Source organism: Neolamprologus multifasciatus, chromosome 13, assembly GCF_963576455.1.
Source record: "Neolamprologus multifasciatus chromosome 13, fNeoMul1.2, whole genome shotgun sequence".
NCBI classification, from domain to species: domain Eukaryota; kingdom Metazoa; phylum Chordata; class Actinopteri; order Cichliformes; family Cichlidae; genus Neolamprologus; species Neolamprologus multifasciatus.
The window spans coordinates 30,684,170-30,708,103 of record NC_140451.1 but is presented as its reverse complement, the minus strand read 5'-3'; the positions used below and the strand labels follow the sequence as shown (position 1 = coordinate 30,708,103).

General features: G+C 40.2%; 1 protein-coding gene across 4 annotated transcripts in view; it reads left to right on the top strand.

The window, feature by feature from the left end:
- Nucleotides 1–23,934, top strand: part of gfra1a (gdnf family receptor alpha 1a) — a 163,238-nt gene that overhangs the window by 108,407 nt on the left and 30,897 nt on the right. For 3 of the 4 annotated variants that reach the window (XM_085183302.1, XM_085183305.1, XM_085183303.1), the window contains 3 exons: nt 2,027–2,208; nt 11,294–11,341; nt 14,271–23,769. In XM_085183302.1, the coding sequence (XP_085039428.1) occupies nt 2,027–2,208; nt 11,294–11,341; nt 14,271–14,423 (383 nt within the window). In that variant the 3' untranslated portion in view covers nt 14,424–23,769. Of the gene's footprint in view, nt 1–2,026; nt 2,868–3,057; nt 9,392–11,293; nt 11,342–14,270; nt 23,770–23,934 lie in introns of those variants that run through there. The other variant, XM_085183304.1, reaches the window with a different exon arrangement.

The window sequence follows — 23,934 nt, the reverse complement described above, 5'->3', positions numbered from 1 at the left end:
AAATGAGTGGAAATGTCAGAGAGGAAAAAACACAGGTTCCAAAACATTGTATATCTAAAAATAAGGAGTGGAGTGAGCACACATGCAGGTCTGATGTCCTGTGCCTTAATTTGACATGTAACCTGTTTTCCACGCACGCTCACTGTGCTGTGAGTGTGTTTTGTAATTAGGCCTTAGGTGAGGAGACAGACAGAAGAGACAAAAAAGAGCCCATCAACACCTCCAATATCCCCATCAGCCTTCTGCTGTCTCGACACAAAGCTAGGCAATCGCATACACACACATCGGCGAAAAATTAAATATTCACGCGCTCGAGCGGAGCCGCACGCATCAGGGCTGCAGGATATTGACAAAAATTACTTGTTTTGTGCTGAATATTGCATCTCCAAAAATTAATGCCAGCCAATTTCTTCAGCTACCGCATCTCTTGTGAAATGTTAAACAAATATGTTGAGGGAATAATATTTTTGCATTGTCACTGCCAAAATGAAAGGTACACACAGGAAAGGCATGTCTATTGTTATAGCTAATAATAAATAAAACACAATCATAGCCTTTTTTCTGCCATTATATGTGATTTCTACACTGATAAAACTAAACGAAACTAAAAAGTAGTTTTGTTTAAGTTGTGCCAAATCACACAACGACCTTCACAATAAAATTCTATAGAATCTACATTAATGAAAACATTATGCTGTTTGTCTGTGTCAGAGATCTTTCTCTTACCAGAGCTCACTTTGGCACATCAAGTGAAAAAGCCTCTGGGTTTGCTTAGTTTGAGATTACTAGTCACATTTATTAAATCTGCAGACTGGAACTAACTCAAAGGTTCTTTCTAGGTCATGGGGAGTTCAATTGGAAATCAGTTTCTCAGGAGGAAGGAAAGGAAAGAGCAGAGGAGCGGAAGATCGCGATTTGTTCAGTGGCTTCAAAGAAACTCTGTTTAAATCTAAGTCATTTAACTTTCACCATTTTCTTTACATGGACTATTCAAACAGATCAGAACAAAATCTGATTGCATAAAATTCCATAAAATATCCTTAAAATCCAGACTTTTCTAATGCATGTAGCCAGAGGTAAACATTTTGAGAACATTATCGCCTTCTGAGATGCCAGGCACACACGAGGACCCCCTCATTCGTCTTGCACAAGAAAACGAGTCGATTTGGGTCAGCAGGAATTAGGGGACGCTGTCTTGCTGTGTTCAGAAAAGACTACGAGGATTGTTTCTCTCAGATCCGTTCTTCAGTTTTCACCAATTAATTTTGCTAACACGGCTGCTGGTACTCCTTTGGTCCTGCAAAGAAACAACCGGTCTAAAGGATGCCACTCTACAAAGGCCTGGAATTGAATCAGCAAATTTACAGGTCTGCAGGCTGAAACACGTTCACTTGGTTTTTAGATCCTCCTTTAAACTGGTTATGGATGTGTCTCCATATTCTCTTTAATGGAGTGTTTCCTGACCTACTGGAGAGAATAAAGCCTCATTTTCTCCAAAAGCAACAACATAGACTGGTGTCAGCATTATATTCAGATACAAGGCAAATCACCAGGCATGTATGTATTAGTCAGTATGAGCTTTCTTACTATAATACAAAATATCTGTCTTTATGTATGTATGCTTATTTCTCCTCAAACCCCTGTTACACCATCTGTAGCTCAGCAACTAAATGTCAATATACTAATTTTTTATGTTTACAGTAACAACATTACTGTGTATAACATCACATCATTTCACAAATGAACTTATCAACTGGGTGCATTTAATAGGGTTGCTAATGGACTCTAATGGTAAATAGCCACATCAGCACTCAGGTTTTTGACGGTGTGGTGAATTTATAATGGAGGGAAGTGATAACAAAACTTAAGTACCCACTGACTCTCCTATAATTGTGGTTTGGGCAAAATACAGTTTTACTTTTAATACGAGGATTATCGTGCATTTGAGCCATGAAATAACTTAACTTACCTGGATTTGGTTTTCTGGACAGGAAACCTATAATCATTTCTTTTCCTCCCTTTGTAGGTAACGCCATCCAGGCCTTCGGGAATGGAACTGACGTCGGGGTGTGGCAGCCCATGTCCCCCGTCCAGACCACCACCTCCATCACCACCCCCTACCAAAGAAACCGTGAACGCAACCCCAACACCATTGACAACCACATTAACACAGACCCTGCAATCTATCACTTCTGCGGCAGCCTACAGGTGGGTCACACACACATGTTCCACATGTCCAGCCAATCTCCAACATTTTTTATTGTGTCTAGTTTTCAAAGATCAACACTGCAGGAGCGGTACTCTTTATTTATTTATTTTTAAAGTCTGGGTTTATCCAGTGGCTTTGAAGAAAGCAGGGAAGGCTATCATCCTGCAGGTTAACCTGTCATCATCTTTTGCCTCCAATGCTGCCCCTCAAAAATTGCAAACTACCACAAAGCGAGCCGGCATGGAGTTTTCAGGGGGATTTTATAGAGGCTATCACAAAGAAAATTAAATAGCACTATAAGAAGGAGAAAAATGACTGCTGACGTCTGTAAGAAAATGATTCTCAGACTTTTTATTTCCTTTTTCCCGGTGTTATTTCTCAGTTAGACACCATATGACACCATACATGTGAGTCTCACATTTGAGGTTATACATATCAAGATTGAAACCCTCCTTCAGCATGCCCCAAATTTATCTTGCTGGATTCTAGTCAATGTAGTACGGAGCCCCGCAGGGGACATGGGAGAAAAAAAATTAAGACGGACTTTTGCGGGATCTCGCAAACGTTTTAGCCGCATTCTTCGGATGCTGGCTCGAAGCCGACCGGGAGGTCGAGGCACGATGTGCCGGGAAAGCGGTGTTCCTCCCGGCTGTAGTAGGTCTAGACCTCCCGTTAGCCTCCCGTTAGCTTCGAGCTCGAAGGTCTCGACCTCCCGTTAGCTTCGAGCTCGAAGGTCTCGACCTCCCGTTAGCTTCGAGCTAACGGGAGGTCGAGACCTTCGAGCTAACGGGAGGTCGAGACCTACTACAGCCGGGAGGAACACCGCTTTCCCTCGAAGCTAACGGGAGGTCTCGACCTCCCGTTAGCTTCGAGCTAACGGGAAGAATGCGGCTAGATCCCGAGTTTGTTTTGCGAGAGTTTTGCGAGATCTCGCAAAAGTTTTGCGAGATCCCGAGTTTGTTTTTCGAGATCTCGCAAAAGTCCGTCTTAATTCTTTTTCTCCCATGTCCCCTGCGGGTCTCTGTAATGTAGCACAGGTGCAAGATAGTTTTACTTTGTAAAAAATGATTTTTTTTTTCTAAAGGTATCAAAGTTTCCTTCTTTTTTATCTGACCTGATAATCTGCAACTCTTTGGTAAATGTCATTTCTCTCTCTCTTTCTCTCTGTTAGTTTTTTTTAGAATATATATTAATCTTATATAACTTTGGTTCATAGTATTCTCCTCATTGTGCTAACCCCGCCTATAGTGGCTGTATGTCGTGTGAAGACCACCCCCTTAGATCCATGAGTACTGTAGTACAGATAAATGTGGGGTATTGTCATTACTGCCAAATAGACTGAGAATACCAGCTAACATCTGCAGCTTTACTCAACATTACGATTGTTTTAATTGTCATATTGCCAGGTTGGTGCTAAAAAGTTGCCGATGGGGATATGGAGGGAGATTTCCCTCTTAGGTTTGGTGGAGATCAAATCAGAGATTATATTGTTTTAAGTGGACAGGAATATTTTCTCCAGTGCGATGGGATTATTCATGTTTACCCCCTATGTAGATTTCTATGCATTTATCCACATATTCCCTAATGTGGCCTGTAAGGCTCTGAAACTGTCAGTCTGTCCTTTGGAGCAGCTTCTCCTGCACTACAGGAACAACAGTTATCTGGCTGAGTAAATGGAGGGATCAGTCCTGAACACTGGTGACGGGCTCTTCCTGGGTCAGGGAGGAAATGAGGATAACACTGTGATTACCAGCAGAGAGATGACAGAGCCTCAGAGGGCCATTTCACATATAACGATACCACCGCCCAATGCAGCAGCATGCAACTGTTGAAGTTATTGTTTACAGGCACTTTCACCTTAATCGTTTCTTTTTGAGAATAGAAATCGTAACTGTAAACACCATGTTTTATCCTTATCTTATATTTGCACATGATGTGCCTGTTTCAGCCGTTTCTGAATAGTTTTGGTTTCGTCTTTGTGATACCTCTAAAAATCCACAGTCAGCAAATTTTAAAGAGGATAAACTCCACTTAACACAATTAGCTTCGTTTTTAAAAACCCAGCCTTTGAACCCAGCCTTTCATAAATTGATTTTTTTTTATTTTCTGCTGTTTGAGAGAAACTGAACAAGTGCAAGACAATTATTATCATAGTTTTTTAGACTGTTTATTTCCACATTCAGCGGACACACACAACATTACGATTCACTGGGAGACGTGTTTCTGGCCACCTGATAAATTTAAGCCTCCTTTGAGATCCTCCATCTTCTGAAGGAAATGACTGGGTCTTTAGCGATTTAAGTCAGCACTTTGGATGCAGTTTGGTGCCGAGTTTATTGCAGCTTTTACTGCTGCTTTTTCTAGAAACCTGTTTGATGGGTGTAGTAAGAGTGCACCACCGTAGTAAAGCTGAGGGTTTTAAACCCACAACAAACCGGACAGATAAAAGCTGCAAAATAAAAACAAAATAGAAACAAAATCGATTATTTATTTGTTATTAATCAACCAGTTATGGAGTTCAGAGTCACGGGGGACACGGGGTCTGTTCAGCGTTATAGGGTCGGGGCAGGGTACGTCCTGGACAGGTCGCCAGTCTATCACATGGCTGATAAAGCAAGACTGACAAACACTCATTACTTATTAACATCTTCAGCCAATTTAGAATTTAATTAACCTGCCAAACATGTTTTATTTAAATATTTAAAATATTAATTAGCACAACACTGAAGCCAGAGCTGCATTAATCATGGAAAGCTGGGCACCTGACTGAAGGCAGAACAACTGTGACATTAAAAATTCATTAATAAATGTAATAATTATGAAAATTTACCATTTTTTGCTTTTAGCTAGTTTTACTTTTAGTTCTGTGTGTATTTTCTATGTTTGATCTTTTTTGATTTTTATGAAACTACAGACGCACATTTAGACAAACTATGACTGGCTGCATGAAGGAAGTTGAGCAAGTTGCAAAGTGGCGTGCAGATGCACAAATAGCATGTCATTTATAAAATCGTGCAGTTGCTTGGTGATCTGATGTGGGCTGGCATTACAGTGATGTACCAGGATGACTTTGCAAACCTGGCTTACAGACTATTGTGCTCGAAGTCCTACAAAGGTCTGCTGTATGTATATCAGAGATTAGAAGGTGAAAAAGTTAAAGCTAAGAGCTAAAACTGACACTGAACGACACTTGTTGCTGCAGGACAAATCAGTAGTGGCTGCTTTCAGCAACGGAGATTTTCCGTATTCGTTTTAAAAAAGAATCCCGTCCACACGTAAAGGCAGAAATGAAGGAAAACGCTGCTAGGAACATGCCAAAGCAACAGGTGGCGATATATTCCTAACCGTGTAGAAATGTTGGCCAATCAGAAGTCTAGAAGCCTCTGTGGGAAAAAGTAAACAAAGATGGGGCATAGAAGCAGAACCGAGTCGTATGTGTGGAGGGACAGTAACTGTGTGTGTATATGTAAGCATTTAAACACTGCAGAGAGAACAAGTAACAGTATTGTAGAAATTCATTTCACCGAAACAATAACGTGGCGCACAGTGTGACGTCAAAAAATGCGCACACCTTTGACGCTGCGTTTTCTGCGTTTTTCTCGCCCACACGTAAACGCAAAAACGGAGTTTTAGAAAATATCCACCCTGGCCGGAGTTTTTAAAAATCTCCGTTTTCAGTGACCAAAAACGCCGTTTACGTGTGGACGAAAGGTGCAAACGCATAGAAAAATCTGAGTTTTCAAAAATACCCGGGTACGTGTGGATGTAGCCTCAGTAGCAATGTAGCTGGCTATGCTGGGCCGTTCTCCACATTACTTACTCAGTATGAGAATAGCGTAGCTTTTAATCTATGTGAAAGTGATAGCTGCAACATATAATATGTACGTGGGTGAGGAAGGTTGTACTGTATGCACGTAGGCACAGACAGTATAAGCAGCCATGAAGCCCTGCAAGTTAAGTTAACAGACAGATATTCTAGATAGATGCAATTACACACTCAAGCTTGTTCACACAAATCCACACAAAGGCAAGCGCACTCACACAAACACCCAGTCTGCACTGATAATGAGCTTTGGTAGTGTACTGATGCGTGTGTGCTGTTGGCACTGCTCTGATACCACGTCAAATACAAGTTAATGAGAGAGTTGTTGTGTGTGTGTGTGTGTGTGTGTGTGTGTGGTGTATTCGAGTGCTGTTGCATGTATGTGTGTGATTTTTTTTTTTTTGACTTTTTTTTTTATGTGTGTGTGTGTGTGTGTGTAAGCATCAATGCGGACTATGCTGTTGAAATGACACACTCGGGGGACGGGCCTGTCAAGAAAACTCACTCTACTCTCCTCACTGATCTCTCTCCTGTACAAACACACACACAGACGCACAAACATGCAGAACAATCACCATTAAACACTGACTCAAAACCTTTCCACTCTCAGCCAGTGAGAATCTGGCAGATCTGAGGTGCATTTGCCCCGCTTCAAAGACAAAAAAATTAAAGAGGAGAGAAAAATGTTGAAGGTGTCAAAAGCTGAAAGCTCCTCACCTCCCAGTGAGATCTATATGTTTAGGGGCAGGAGAATAACCTGCCCGAGACCTTTAAAATTATCAGTGTCTATAAATCGAACTTGGCTCCTTTATAAAATGTTCAAACATGTGGCTGAAAAGTGTTTTTCTCAAGCTGCCAGCTGAATTAGAAGAGACCCAGCTTCCTTTTTCTTGTCTTCGTGTCTTGTGCTGGAGAGGGTTTGTTTAATTTCCCCACTGTGTGTCTTTGTTTTGGCGGTAATGTGAAGACGCTTTCATCCTCTTTAGTTTTTACAGGAAATTAAGATACTAGAATTGCCGCGTTTCTTCTTCCCTCACACAAAAGGGCTAAAATTTACACACATGTTCAGAGAAACACACATAAATGTGTGCAGATCAGCACACATTTAAAAACCGCAGGGCTTTGTCAGCCTGATTTCTCTTTTTTCTTTTTTGTTGTTATAAATATAGTTGACTCCTAAGCAGACAGGAAGTACCCTGGACAAATATGGAAATGTTCTACATGTTAATGTGACTTTTCCAAACAGGGAAGTAAATCAGAAAAACAAAACAAAGAACAGCAATGTGTATTTGAATTCGCTGACCTCCACCCATGCACGTGTTTGTTAACGGACTTGATGTCTTTGTAAAAGAAGAAAACTCTAAATGGCTCAATAGTCCAAGAGGAAGCTAAGGCAATAAATGTGTTTCAATGGCTATGTTTGTTAGTTTTAAATCACAATTATTATTACATTACACTTTTAACATCACCAGAAATTCTTATAAAGACACGAATGACTAATATTCACAGTTGCAACAATGCAAATCGTACAAATATCTGCATCTAAATTGCTGAATTTGTTAGTCATCATGAAGATGTTGCAATCATAAAAGCAATAAAGTGGCAGATGGGAGGCTACATCTATGCGCGATCTAAGATTCACATTCACATGATTAAGATTTTCCAACGTTTCGCAGCGAAACACTCGGCGCCCTCGGGATTCGAAACTTCAGCAACAAGCTGTAAAACTTTATCGTCTCTTTCCGTGATGAGACGGGGAAACGTTTAGCACAATGGCGGTAAACACAGATGGGCCCTCATCAGGAAACGCAACCTGATGCAAGTTGTGCTTAGTCATTGTGTTGTTATTTTTTCCTTGACAATGCTTTAAAATCTCAGCTTGTTCTGCTGTTTGGGTCGTTGTGCAGAGGCCTGCAAATACACCGTGATTTATAGACATCATTCCACCCAACCCTATTTTTTCCACTTTAGCGCTGAAGCATGGGTATAATAACAAAATACACATTCTCACTTTCTATAATACTATGCCTGCTACATTCTGTGCATCCCTATTTTTGGCCTGAATTCACTATACTGTATACAGGAGCCATTTATTATGCTGTCACACCTACTTCCTGTATACACACAGGCGTTTCACTTACAGCATCCATCCTCAATACATATATTCGGTGTGCAGGTCATTAGAAGAAAAGAGAAAAAGAAAGTTTCTTTTCTTAGAGGTAGAAAAGAAAAACAGGTAGCAAACTCATAACCAGCTGCTTAATTCACCAAATGCACAACAAAAATACGAGATGTTCACACGCTGATTGCAAGGTCTACACTGCCAATCAGTAAATCAGCTCATGGTGGGCTTGCAATCAGCAAAAGTGGTAATCACTTCTAATCTGTTTAGAAATTTGCCTGAAGAGCTCAGACCCAGAGGACATGATTGTCACGATGTTATATATGTTTCTTTTTTCCATTGCTGCTCTTTTTTTCCATTATATATATTTTTCATGTACTGTGCCGAGTATTCTTTTGTTTTCCCTGTTCACAGTTATCTCGTGCAAAGTGAACTCTGAGGTTTTGATGTATGTTTCGACGCTGGTTGCGGCGCATTAGTTTCTGTTCTACTTGAATTTTGGATTCTAGACTTCAAACTTCCAGTCTTTGGATGTTTGAAGACTTTTTGTTCTGTTTTCTGTCAAGATGATGCCACAATAACCTTCTGTAATGTTAAGTTCTGGGCTCTGGTGGTTAACTTCAACACTGAAACCACAGTTGACATAATGAAGCTGCTTCTTTACTTTAACCCTTAGATGCACACGTGAGGTCAAAAATGACGGATGGGATGAAGAGCCCATTGGAGGCACTGACTCAGAATCTGACATCTAAGATATAGAGGACCCAGATTATTGTCCCCCCCACTGAACAAGGCCAGTCAGACACAGAGGAGTCCTCCGATGAGTCCTCTGAAGAGGAAATGGATATTGAGTCTAACAGAATGAGCCCCTCTTACTGCTCGAGCCACAATATTCTGAATTAGTCGGGCTTGCACCTGGGTTTAGTACTGTCTCCCCAATAGATGCATGGAAGATGTTCATGTCTAATAATATAATAGAAGAAGTGCTGACATGCACAAACATGGAGGCACAAAGAGCAGCCACAGACAGGGGAAAAGAGTGGAAAAATGTAATCAAACTTAAGCTCCTGGCCTTCATTTGATTGACTGAAATTCTTGCAGGAAGTGAGAAAAACTGGGATGTACCAGTTGGTGTGTTTTTTGGGAGTCCTCTGCATAACCCATTGTACAAGGCCACTATGTCAATTCAAAGATTTGAAGATATTTGCCGTTTCTTGCACTTTGATGACAAGAGGACCAGAGCCTATGGACTGAAAACAAACCACATGGCAGCTTTCTGCTACATATGGGGTCTGTTCCTGGTCAACTGCAGGCATAAATTCATCCCTAGTGATTGTGTTACAGTGGATGAACAACTTGTGCCTTTCAGAGGGAAGGCCCAGCTTCTGCAGTATATGCAGAGCAAGCATACAAAAGTGGTGCAAGTGATACAAAAACAGCAATTTCTTAAAATTCATGAAAAAATAAATAAAAATGCAAAGTGCCTCATGTCACAAACATGTTTTATGAGGAATACCTCAAATATGAAAATATAACAACTCTTCATTTTAAAGATTTTGAAGAATAACAACCGAGTTTATAGCAAAATACATTGTTTCTATTTGTGGAAGAGTGTAGGTATTGGTAGGTTGTGCATCCAAGGGTTAAAGATGATCTCTTAGATAAGATATTCATTATAGATATATTCATTTTAAAGATTTTGAAGAATAATTCAATTCAATTCAATTTTATTTATATAGCGCCAAATCACAACAAAAGTCGCCTCAAGGCGCTTCATAGATACAGAGAAAAACCCAACAATCACATGACCCCCTATGAGCAGCACTTTGGCGACAGTGGGAAGGAAAAACTCCCTTTTAACAGGAAGAAACCTCCAGCAGAACCAGGCTCAGGGAGGGGCGGGGCCATCTGCTGCGACCGGTTGGGGTGAGAGAAGGAAGACAGGATAAAGACATGCTGTGGAACAACCGAGTTTATAGCAAAATGCATTGTTTCTATTTGGGGTCATTTTTGACCCCACTTGTGGAAGAGTGTAGGTACTGGTAGGTTGTGCATCCAAGGGTTAAAGATGATCTCTTAGATAAGATAAAAGTTATTTCCAGTTAAAACCGACCGTCCCTTTTGATCAGGACTGTATTTTGTGTGTTTTTATGTATGATTGAAATACCAGCTAGAGATGGAAAAAGCAATTTCTAGTTTAGTACCTTTGCCTTATGCGATTGTGTGATATATTGTTAGATATAATCAACACTGTTTAACAAAATACAAAAACATTTCTACATTTTTTCCTAAATAAAAAAGGAAGGACACTAATGTTAGCTGACACACAGTTATTAAGTAGTAATTAAGTAACCCAGCAAGGATTTTGTTGAAAAACTGGATGGTCACGGTTGGCTGAGCTCAACCACAGAGTTGCATTCTGCATCACAGAGCATTTCTGCGTTTGGTATGATATCTATAATTTTAATAGTACTCTCGTAATAATCATAAAAAAAGTTAAGCCTTCAAATTATCCGTCATGGTTGTCATCACAGAACAGTCCCTAACCTTCATTTACGCAGTTGGTGAAAGCGTTTGTGTGTGTGAGAGACAGACTGGGACTCAAAGGCAGTGTATTTGAGTGCGTGACAGCTGCTGAATGATAAATCTGAGATCAAATCAGAGTGGGGGTTTGACTGTCCCCCTGCGCTCACTCTCGTTCTTCTTCTGTAAATATCAGAGGCTTTAAAAGTTTAACGGGCTCTCAGCGTAAACTCTGCAAGGTTACTGTAGATTTTTCCAATTCAGCTTCAGGTTCCAATCGGCTTTTATGATCAGAGCAGCACCGAGCTTTCGTAAACGCACAGAATGAGTGTGATAGTTGTTTGAAGTTTCGTCACAGTCACAGTGTTTGAACACAGTGTGTTTTCACCTGTTGACAGAATATTTTCAGTCTAATTAAAATGATATTGCTGCATTGATTGTTGAACAAAGCAAATTAATTGCTGCTGATTCTCTGCTGACTGTCTCTGTTTCGTGATGTAACATCCACACTTCAGACTCTCGACCTCGAAACTTCAGTAACGTATAACCCGACTGCCATTTGCAGATATAAACTTGATTGTAGGTTGAGATGTTTGATTGTGTCCTTCTGTTGCAGGCTCAGAAATCGCAGTCAAACTCGAGCGCCGATGGCGTCATCTGTGTGGTAAGTTCAATGCCGGTGAATGTTGTACTACAAATCTATTGTATAAAGTGAAGAATAAGCATAAGCTGAATGTCTAGCACATGAAGAGCAACTAATGTGTTTTGAGTAAGGTTAGAGATGTATTTAAGTAAACCTTTTACGGCTAAAAAGGCATCTACAAAGCAACAAAATGTAGACCTTCTTATAAGAGTTATACCAAAACCTTGACATTAAAGTAAAAGTTAATAACTAGAGTGGAAAGTATCCATCTAAAGTATGTTTCACGGCTCTGCAAGTATCTATCCACAGCACGCTGACCCTGACAGACAAAGTAACTAACATTATAATCTTGTTATAATTTAGGGCTGCTCGATTATGGCAAAAATGATAATCACGATTGTTTTCACTGAAATTGAGATCTCGATTATTTGATGATATTTATTTAACAATAACAATGTGTTGAATAATGACTTTAAAGATTGTCAAAAATAATATAAAATAGTGCAAATACTGATAACAGTGCAAATGTTTGCAATATAAGAAATAAATGAAAAATGTAAACATCTATGTTTAGTGAAGTTTGCAGTGTTGCTCTGTGGTGCAGCTACGACACTGTAGCAAAGTTTACACACTGTGTCTACTTGATCCGCGTCTGACTCCGCGAACCCATAATGTTTCCACACCACTGAAGTTTTTTTACCTCTCTTTTCAACCAACAGCTACGGAGCCCCGCAGGGGACATGGGAGAAAAAAAAATTAAGACGGACTTTTGCGAGATCTCGCAAAAGTTTTGCGAGATCTCGCAAAACAAACTCGGGATCTCGCAAAACAAACTCGGGATCTCGCAAAAGTTTTGCGAAATCTCGCAAAACAAACTCGGGATCTCGCAAAAGTTTTGCGAAATCTCGCAAAACAAACTCGGGATCTCGCAAAAGTTTTGCGAAATCTCGCAAAAGTTTTGCGAAATCTCGCAAAACAAACTCGGGATCTCGCAAAAGCTTTGCGAGATCTCGCAAAACAAACTCGGGATCTCGCAAAACAAACTCGGGATCTCGCAAAAGTTTTAGCCGCATTCTTCCCATTAGCTTGAAGCTAACGGGAGGTCGAGACCTACTACAGCCGGGAGGAACACCGCTTTCCTGGCACATCGTGCCTCGACCTCCTGGTCGGCTTCGAGCCAGCGTCCGAACAATGCGGCTAAAACTTTTGTGAGATCTCGCAAAAGTCTGTCTTAATTTTTTTTCTCCCATGTCCCCTGCGGGGCTCCGTAAACAGCAGTCACTCTCCTCTCCAAATAACTTCAGCTTAGCTTTCCGAGCTTCCCTCGGGTCCTCTTAATCAGCGGTCCCCAACCCCCGGGCCTCGGACCGGTACCGGTCCATGAGTCGTTTGGTACCGGGCTGCGAGAGTTGAGGCTCAGGTGTGAAATGTATAGTTTTCAGGGTTTTTATCGGTTTTCAGCGTTATTTTGTTATCGTTTTTATCGTTTACTCGGTTTTCATTGGGGTTTTTCACGTTTGTTATGAATAAATTTTATTTTTTTCGGTACCGGTACTAGTTTTATTTTGTTGTATTTATCCACGACACCTTAAAAGCCGGTCCATGAAAATATTCTCGGGCATAAACCGGTCCGTGGCGCAAAAAAGGTTGGAGACCGCTGCTCTTAATTGTTGTGACGCGTGTTCGAAATGCAGAGATTTGCCACACGGAGCAGCGCGAGAGTAAAGCACGAGGGAGGTGCTAATAATCAGCTCAGCCATTTTTAATGATCGTTGAAAGCCCAGATCGTAATCGTGATTAAAATTCGATTAATTGAGCAGCCCTATTATAATTTAATGATTCTGCTAGGAAAACGTGTTCCTGGTATACATGTGGGTGTTACTGTGACACACACCACCCAAATAAATAATATCACACTTGCTCACATGATCATAAGGTCTTCACCCAGCCCTGAGTCCAAATATGCGTGAGGTATTCTCCTCCTCGCTCATTTTAAAGTAACAGAAACCGAAGATGTGCTGCCAACATCCCCACATCCACACCACACTAAGAAAACTCACCATAAAGGTCTTGTATCTATCTCCGAGGGGTCAGGGTTATTTTGGTGACACGAGGGGGACCTGTGCTTTTTTAGACGGGAGGTTTTATTACGGTGGCCGTTTGGTTTATATTGATGTTACAGGTTAAAACCGTTATTAAAGATTTGCTTTGAGATACAGTATCGCACAAAGAGAACCTATAACTTGTGTCTGTGATGAAAGCACAAACTGTTCTGCCCTTTCATTTGATACGACAATTTCATTCGCGACCACAAGGCAATCGTCAAGTTGTCATATCATCACCAATTCTAATCTGACCCAGCTGAAAGTGTCTGACCGCCATCTGACAGTGATTGCCACGGCAATCCTTCCCGCCTTCTTTGTAAACTCCTGTTCTTTGTAGTTCCTTTGAGGCTGAAATGGGATCGTTGCTTATCTGGTGGCTTTTAAAGTTCACTGTAAATGTCATTGTACAATAATAAGGCACTGTTATGCACTGGACTGACATTTAATAGAGGCAGGGCCAGGTCTTGGGGAGATGACCCAGCCGTTAGCTTGCAGCTTTATTAGCCAAAGACCTCTGGTGAAGTCCTGTATACACATACTAGCACGTGGTGCACATGCTAATTTAAGCACACACACTTCTACTTTTTAACTTTCCACGGTGGCATTTTACTTATAAAAACAACCTTTTCGTGGTTTAGCGTGCCACACCAAATGAATGCTGAAGACATTTTAAACATTGTGAACATGAGTATGTAGGCATAATATTAACAAAATAAAATAAAAATAAGCAAAAGTTGAGCATTTCCTCTGCAATACCAGCTGCATGTTGTGAACATAATCGTTCTGGGACATCTCAGAACCACGCTGAGCTCATTTTCTCCAATCTCTGTCTACCTGTCTCTCAGGACCCTCAGATAGATGGTCCAAGTACCTCCAACGCCATCCCGAGAAACTCTGCTGCCTCCAGACGGCCCGAGGGCCCGGCCTCTCTGCTGCCCCCGCTGTTCTGGCTGTGGTACTGCAGCCTGCCGGCGCTTTCCTGGCAAGGCAATTTGTAGCCGCGTCACTTCCCAGCAACAAACAGACTGACAAACACATTTGTATAAAAGAAGAAGACAAACAAGGAATTATATCCTTTCTTTTCAGTTAGACCTGTTGTACTTTTTCTCTTGGATTCTGTCTTTTAATTCCTGCTTTGATTTGTTTTGGTTTTTTTATGAATTTTTGAAAAGCTTTGTTGTTTCTTTCTTCTCTTTTTTAGCATTGCTGCTGTGTGCTAAAACAGTGATCTGCTATACATGTTAATTCAAGTTTTGACTGTGTGCTCACGTTGGGTTAGTCGGAGATGAGGGGTGATTTAAAACGCTTTATACCCCGCTCACTTGGGCAGAGATGAGAAAATACTGGAGGACTACATTCCAATAAACCACAGCGTGTGACTCTTGGAACGCAATGTAAACGAACATCAATTTTCAGAGTTGTCTGATCAGTTTTCACCCATGTCTGTTTGTGTGTTGAGGCTATAGGTGGGATCTTTCGCTTAAAAGTCACAGTGAGTTCAGTAATGGCTACATATTATCACTTGGGCAGCCTTTTAGGTGTTACTCCATCTCCTCTGTGGTTTGTGTCTGTTTTGATAATGGCGTGATCTGGTATTTTACATTTTTATGAGCTGAATTAAATGTCACTTGACGGGAAAAAAAAATCATTTTCTTTTTTTTAGGACAAAATCCGTTAACTTAAAACGTCAGAGAAGTTTAGCGCCCAAACTGTTTTTATTGTAGCTCATACTGAACACAGATTGCCGCTGGCAGAAGCACACAGGCAAAGTCCCACAAACACTTGATGCACATTTTCACACAGTCAGACAGAAACACACGGCAACACACTCGGTCCGAGGCTTTCGGCTCCCTTTCTTCACTTTATAAAACGGCGTGTTGCTCAGCGATCACAGGTCGGGACGCTGCTGTGGACGGCTGAATCCACTCCACTCGTTAGTGATTGTACATACTCGCAATTGTCCGAACCATGTTTAATGTTTCTTTTGGAGAAGGTAAGAGAGAAGCTGCTAAAGTTTTACCTGAATTTTCCTTTTTTGCTTAGATGAACGCCACTGCATCGAGCCCACAAAAACCAGAGCTGACAAAAAAGCAGGCTTGCTGCTGCAGAGTGTAATCAGCACTAACTCGTGCATCCATCGGTACATCGTCTTCTGTCACTTCTGTGTTACAACTTATTGCCTCAATTGTAAAACTGTCAAAGCATGTTCAGAGAGGAAATGTTAAATTTAAGCTGACCATTTGCTAAACCCCATAAGCCGTAGTCACTGTTCCTAATTAATTCCCGTATGGCGAGTTTCAAATGACATAAAAGAGGAAGAATCAGGCAAAGATCTGTCACAGATACTTTATAATCTCTAACTAACAAGCTTATTTACATAATTAACATTTACTGGTTAGACAACGAGAACCTCAAATGAGGGTTTTTGTTGTACACTTGCAGGCTACACGCCAACTCTGCTTCCTAATATAAGCTGTGCTGTTTGCCTGAAATATGCTAGATGTTTGCTAGCCTTCACCTCAGCTAATTTAGGTCACTGAACTCGACCCCTCGGCCATATTTGTGGTGTTGTTACCTTTTGGAGCATTTCTAGTGTGATCACTTCCTGTGTGGTTAATTTGGCCAATAGTCTGTCCACTAACTCTGTGCTCCAGTTTTAAGGGGAAGTTCTCATCTTTTAGTTGTGTATTACTTGAATATTACCAACAGGTATGTGTCTGTGCAGTGTAACAGTTCAGTCTGTGGGTGTTAGTGTTAGCTAACAGCTTAGCACTTGACTCTGTGGTCCTAATCTGTCACTTCTAGTTCCAAAAACAAACAAATAAATAACAAAGTATCCAAAGTTCAGTACAAGCTGCTTTAAAACAAGACGCACGCACAATAGACAGCCTATTGTGTTTCCAGGGAAACCGTGAGCATGCATTTAGCAGACGTGCAAATACAAATTATTTTGTTCTAATATGTCATCATTAGCAACTTGGAAAACTATAAACAGTTTAGAGAATGAGAGCTAACTTTGGTAAATGTTCCGTGGATGATGCTCCTGAGGGCAAAGAGTCCTGATCTGACAGTGTTAGTTGTTAATAACCTAATAATTTTCTAATTTGAATTATAAAGAATCAACTTAAGAGTTGATTTAGGTATTTGAAATGGAACGTTAGCGTCAGGAGATGATACCACCCTTCCTACTTTTCAAATATTGTTAAATTGCTCTTTGTGAACAGACTTCAAAGCTTAAGCACAGGCAGGAGTTTAGCAAATGGTTACTTTTGTCTTCTGATCTATATGGAAATCATTAGTGGTTTTGTGCGTCTGCTTTGGATGACTACTGGAAAAATTTAAAAAAGGAAACACACATTTTTCCAGCTTTTCCATTGGAGGCAAATAAAATCTTAGCTTTTAATTTTGACAGATTTCTCTGTGATCGGGATACTTGTACACATCTCTGTGGCATGTTCAGCACTAGCCACTGACGAGATGCTCATCACTCGCTGCTTAGGTTTATGTCGCTTCTCAAAACACAACTAATGTATAGTAGAACTTTAATGTTATTTACCGAGCATAAACATGGTATATTCACTGTATGTGCTTGGCTGAAACTATGAATTGGACAAATAAATGTCTGATAATATTCTATTTCAGAGCATTGTGAGCTATTTTGACATTCAGATACAACATAGAGTACATTGAATAAGCCAGAATATTGTTTTTTATAACAACTTAAATGTATATTTCTCTCAGTATGTACATGATTATGGAATATTATTGCATCTGAGGCAGAGGATATCATTATAACTCTCTTACTGTACCTTTAAAAACAGCTGTATTTCCTAAGCATACTGTTTTGTACCATAGCCCCATTTATGAAGTGTTGACAGGTTTTTCTTTGTTTGTTTGTTGTTTGGATAAAAATGACACTTATTTTTCTATCTTTTACTAATTTGTGCTCTTTTGATGAGTTGAAGTTAATGAGATGGACCTGCTAAAGATTTAAATGGTTCTTTTTTTATGCTGAAGTTAAGGAAGGCAGAAAACTCATTGCATGGTGTTAGAAGTCAATATTTAAGGACAGATATATTCCGGACCATGCTTTGGAAGGATTTTTTTTATGGTGTGTTTGAAGATGGTTGGGGACGTGGGATGATTCCCACAAACTGAATGTCTGCAGTTTGGATGGAAAGTTGAAGAGAAATCTTATTAGTTGTTGTTTTACAAAAAGCCCTGCCTAGGACTGATTGGATTTCTAAGAACTGTGTCTTAGAGTATGTGTGATCATTTTATATTTGAATCCCAGAGCCGTGTCTTCGTGGTCTTTGGAATATGAGAGTGACTCAGTGCTTTCTGATCACAGAAGGCCTCAAAACTGGGGACACTTCCTCACAATGAAAGGATCCCCACTTTTGGACCAAACAAACAGTAGAGATGGTAAAAATATTTGCCGTCCGTCACAGTCCCATTTGTTCTTTTGAAATACCAGAAATACCAGCTTTTGTTTGTTTGATTTTGAGTTTGCAGACTCCCTTAGCTATGTGGCATCATCAACTTCTTAGCTTGTGAAAATGTAAAATCTGTTGTACAAAAAGTTATAATTAAAAACTGTTAAATCACCCAGACTGCTTGTATGTGATGTTATTTCACTGTGGAAACATGAAAGGCAGGCAGCGGGCCCGTGGGAAAGGCAGGTGAGGCGGGCAGGATTAAAGAAACATTGAGGCCATGTGAGGTGATCCAGAGAGGCCGATAAGATCGTGTGTGTTAATGCAGCTGACCCTGGGTTACCAAGCCAGAGGAAACCCGAAGATAAAGTAAGAGTCATCTGAGGTTTCGCACAATTTTTTAGCTTTGACCAACTGGTGTGAGGAGGAGGGGTCACAGCAGACTGAGCGAGCACACAGCAATACTATATTATCCGAGGCGCCGTGCTGGGAACCACGGGGAACAAAAGGGTACGCGCATCCCAGAGACCTTTGTGGCAGGTGCTGGACTTTAAGAAAAACTTTCAAAGAAAGAAGGAAAGATCCATACTCCTGTAGATATATTTTTTTGTACAGATAATGTGCAGCATTTTGATCAATTACATCTTATTTAGGTATACATATAAGCTCTAAGCACAAGATCAATAAGGCTGGGGTCTATGACACCAGAGCCTCCATTCAACGACTTTGGGGGCCATTTTTTAGTTTTAATAATTTAATGACCAGAAGTATGGGTTACATGCCGAGTCTTGGACTTTTTGGCGTTTTTAAGCAAGGAAATATTCATGTCAACTGCACTTATTAATCCTTAAGGAGTCATTAATATGTGGGTTGGACTCAAGCGCCTGGCTCGAGTGGTCTTATTGCTGATTTTCTGGAAACACTTGAGTGTAACGTTAACTGCATAAAGAAATTACCTTGCACTGTTGAAATTTCCCTACCGAGAAAACACTTTAGCCACTTTAGAAAAAGCACAAAAAAACTGACCTACTGCACTGTGAGGCCAAACTTCCTCCAGCATTTCACTTTTTGTCTGTCCCTCCTCATTCCCACCACCTTTCTGAATCGGTTTTCACGAAAGGTTTCCAAATACTTAGCGCTTTGGAGCACTTCTGTAGCAGAGATTCAGAAAGTGGGCTGAAAAAGTCCTTCGAACGGGTAAACACTGGCCCTCGAGCTCCCAGTTATGGCTAAATGTGTCATAAAAATGGTGTTGATAGTTGGCGTTGGGCACATCTGCAGATGCATTTTAAGCAATATGAATAAAACATTATTGTATAATAGAAAAGCACGATGGGGGAAATTGTTGTGTGCATCGTCATCAAATGTCATCAAATTAGTCTGACATTTGAGTTTACTTTCTCTTCCATTAAGTGAACTGCACATCCTCACGCGTTAATACCGAGCACTGTGTTAAGCGTTTGCAGTTGGAAACCCATTAGCCAAGAATTTGTTAATTTGGGGCAGTGAACATAAATGCCACATCACTTATTGCAACAAGCTGCACAAAATATCTGACTCACAGTATTTTTAATGCCTAAAATAAGGTGATCCGTGGAAAGTAACCAGCTACAGCTTGAGATGGACTGGTGTTTCCAGGTGTTTTGTTGCTGCTTATTCTTTAAAGACATCGTTCTCTACCACTGTGTCCAAGTCACTCTTTATGTGCAGCCATAAAGAGGGGGCTGAGGGGGCGATCGTGGCTCAAGAGTTGGGAGTTCGCCTTGTAATCGGAAGGTTGCCGGTTCGAGCCCCGGCTTGGACAGTCTCGGTCGTTGTGTCCTTGGGCAAGACACTTCACCCGTTGCCTACTGGTGGTGGTCAGAGGGCCTGGTGGCGCCAGTGTCTGGCAGCCTCGCCTCTGTCAGTGCACCCCAGGGTGGCTGTGGCTACAATGTAGCTGCCATCACCAGTGTGTGAATGGGTGGATGACTGGTTGTGTAAAGCGCTTTGGGGTCCTTAGGCGGGACTAGTAAAAGTGCTATACAAATACAGGCCATTTACCATTAACTATGCAACAAATTTCATACACGCAGAAAGAAAATGTAATGGTTTCAATAATTTATTTATTCACTATTGCCAAGGAGACCAGCTCACAACCGTTGGTCGCAACAGGAACATAAAGAAAGTTATAAGTGAAGTGTGCACTCATTTGCTGACTCTCATTTCTGGTCTGAAGTTTGTGTTCAGCATTTGTAAAGTTTCAGTGAACAAAAGAATACATTTCCACGTCCAGTTTCAACACATGTCATTTATTTATTCCTTTACTGTATCAAAGTTGCAGACATCCACATACAAAACAAAACTGTGCCTGCTCAGTTCATGGAAACTCTTACTACTATTGATATTTATTCAAATGTATTTATTTCACTAGCAGTTTACCCAACTTTTGGTTATACAGTCTCCTGAACTCCACTTCAGCTATCTAGAGCTGCTGCTGTGCGCGCTAATCCACTTTCTGCTGTCGAGGTCCACCACGCACAACCTCCAAAATCCCTGTTAAGCTATACTTTATTATCTGGGTTACTGTACCAGTTACTTTGCAAATTTAGTGAAAAATCTATTTTGTAGAACAAACTGATGTTTTTGTTTTACATCAGTTTAAAATAAAGGCTGTTTCCCTTATATGGTAAAAGAACGGTGGGGATTCTAGATCTGTTACTGTTTGTAGGTTTGCTTACATTCATTTTCTATTGGGTTAACTTATTTATTTAATCTGTTTCATCTGGAGTCCATTAGTGGAAAAAGAAACACGTTGACTCATACTGGCTGTTTCTCTTCTCCTTGGCAATTCAGATTTCCTTCAAAGATTATTCTTGCATTGACATTTCAAACATTCAAAGTTCCAACATCCTAGATTGGAACATCTGCTGCTAATTTATTATTATTGAAGTATTGAAAATGTAAGAATATTTACATGGAATGACTAATGAAAAAATGTCCGAGAATCAAACAGAATATACAGTAGAATAACTACAATGATGTAATTAATATGGCAGCCTCAAGTGGAAAGAAACATACTTTACCCTTCAGTTCTGTCCACTTTACAAACCTGACGGGGTACAAAGAGCAGTTAACACAATTAAAAGTGACATTTTCTTTCTACTTCATGGAGGAGAAGTGTGGATTACTGAGGTGTGAGACATGCTTAAAAACAAAAGTCTATGTTTAATGAAAACACCAAAGCACCAAAACCTAACATGTTGGAATGGTACCAATTAAAATAATAAATCTTAACCTTATAGCTCCCCTTTTGTAAGTCTCTTTCTACCCAGTTTGCTTTACGTGGACGTGCCCCTGGGCAGGTGGTGCTGAATCTGAAAGTCACAATATAGACTATAAAATAGTCACACAAATACATGACATACAATCCTAAAATTAGTCCCCACTCCACCTGCAGCTTCCAAACAAAACTGTAAAGACAGCTATCAAATAATAAAGTCCAGTAAATGTGGAAAATATGACTTTTTGATAGCAGGCAACGTTTCACATTCAGAAACTGAGCCTATTAAGAGTCATTAAAGCCATTTTCTTCATACTGTGGAAACCCATTCATGCATGTGCTGTGATTAAAGCTGTGGGGCACAAGCAGGCATCACCTGGCTACTGTGCAGTAAAATGGAATAACTTTAGAATAAGAACAGTGGTTGGCTATAGATGCAAATTTCATCATTCATAAAATCGACAAGAATGAGCTTCACCTCATTTTAGTTAACAATTGACTCTCAAGTTGTAGTTTCTCGCAGGACGATAATGTGGACCTGTTTCCAATGCAAATAATCTTTAGTCCCCTGAAATCAAATTAATGACCGCGTATTTTAGTGAACTAGAATTTGGTCCTAGCGCGGATACAAAGGTGTCATTTCCACAAGAGATTTTCATCAAAATCTTGAATTATGCTGATTTGTTTTTAAGAGAATACAAATGAAACATAGAACCACTATATTCAAAAGAAGGTTAATACTTCCATCTAAGGTGATACTGGATATATTTAGTAAGATTTTGGGAGTTTTAGCAAAACCCAGCAAATATTAGAGGAGGCATCAGTGACAACAGGCGTTTAAGTCAGAAACTGCACAGCAACATGGCCGGTGTAGAGATGCCTTGCAAATTAGTTTGCAGATTTGCAGCAACTGTAGGCGGAGCAAATCTGCCTCTAGACGTGACGTCCTAGCTTGACCAAACTGATCCTTCTCTCACCCCAACCGGTCGCAGCAGATGGCCCCGCCCCTCCCTGAGCCTGGTTCTGCCGAAGGTTTCTTCCTGTTAAAAGGGAGTTTTTCCTTCCCACTGTCGCCAAAGTGCTTGTTCATAGGGGGTCATATGATTGTTGGGTTTTCTCTGTATCTATGAAGCGCCTTGAGGCGACTTTTGTTGTGATTTGGCGCTATATAAATAAAATTGAATTGACACCATGCTTGAATTACTGCACGGACAAATTCTGCACTTTTCTTTTTGTTTTTTAATGAGTGTTTAGAATTTACTTGACTTGATAATTATGGTAGTTGTGGTCATTTCATGGCTTTTTTCCAGGTGTTGCATTGTGAACTTATTAGAAAAAGAGGGTTTTCATTTATTTAACCCAAAAAGTTATATTTACAAAACAATAAATGTTGAGCTCATAAAAGGGGTGAAAGAAACAAAACGAAACTGTGAACTTGACAAACCAAACATAACCAACCTAAACAGGAAATGACACACAAGGCAGGTCAGACCACTATGACGCAACAGGGGGTAACACAGACGTAAACAACAAAAATGATGCAGTCCAGTCCAGTTTGTTAATAAATTAAACACCAAAGAAGAAAATCAAAACCACTAAACCCTAAAGACAAATATTGAATCAAATACAAAAACTTTTTTTTAAATGAAAGAAAATACACATTCTCCCCCTTCAGCAGGAAGTGGTGGTGCGGTCCAATCAGCCCCTATATGTATTTAAGTGCTTTAAACCCTGGTAGCCATCTTTTGTCTGGCAGCTCTCAGGGATCATGACAGGTAAGAGAATCAATGATTAGTCACAATCACAAAGCAAAAAAGAAATGAATTGGTACAAATACATATGGGAACTAAATAGGTTCAAATCAATAAACCTACTGCAAACTAAACGTGTTGTTTTGAATGAAGAAACAAAGAATGCATGACAGTTACTGACTTTAGAGTGTGGCCATGGGTAAAATCTAAATTTTGAATGTTGGCTCCAAAGTCTTCATGGTTACCTCGCTAGCTGCCATTTGGAAGTTCTTTTAGTGTAGAAGCTTTCTGCACATGTTTTTGTGTTTCCTTAACGTTTGAAAGTCTTATATGAGATTTGCTTGGTCATATTAGCTAATGCTTCCCATTAAATAATAGTTCTGTCCCTCAGGTTGTAATATCTTTGTATATATGAAGCAACAGGAGGAGTCCTATCTGACCCTCCTCAGACATTTTTCATTTTTAGAGGTCATTAAGTTCTATGAAATCTCAAACTACAGTTTAGATTTGATCTTCTTAAAAATGTTTTAATTTTGAGACAAAGTAGATCTCCATCTCAGCCTCGTCTCTCAAACAGTTACTAGTCGTTGGACTCATTTCTGATTTGTGGCCACAGAATTTGTCATTTGTTAGGATCAAGGTACAACCCCCACAGATGAAGCATGAAGCCAACATGGAGGTGCTAAAAGTTCATGTAGCCACCAAATTGGAGTCAATCCCCTCTCAACCACAAGTTGAAAATGACCAAATTTACAGCATTAAAGCGTGTTTACAGATGTTTTTTTCTGCATTCATAGGAACTGACTGGATTGTTTGTTTTCCAACTCATCCACCTCGATAGGTCCAGATAACATTTTAATCTTCTTTGACTCGACCTTTCCAGAGTCCAACACAGGTAAGGTTTCTACACACTCTTGCATTGCCCTTCCTTTCTCTAGGCACACATGTTATAGAGATTTATGGTGCAATAAACACTTTCACTTTAGCATCAATAACTTTTAAGATAGGTGATACATATGAATAATAACCAGAATAAACCTGAACCAGACTCATTGTCAGA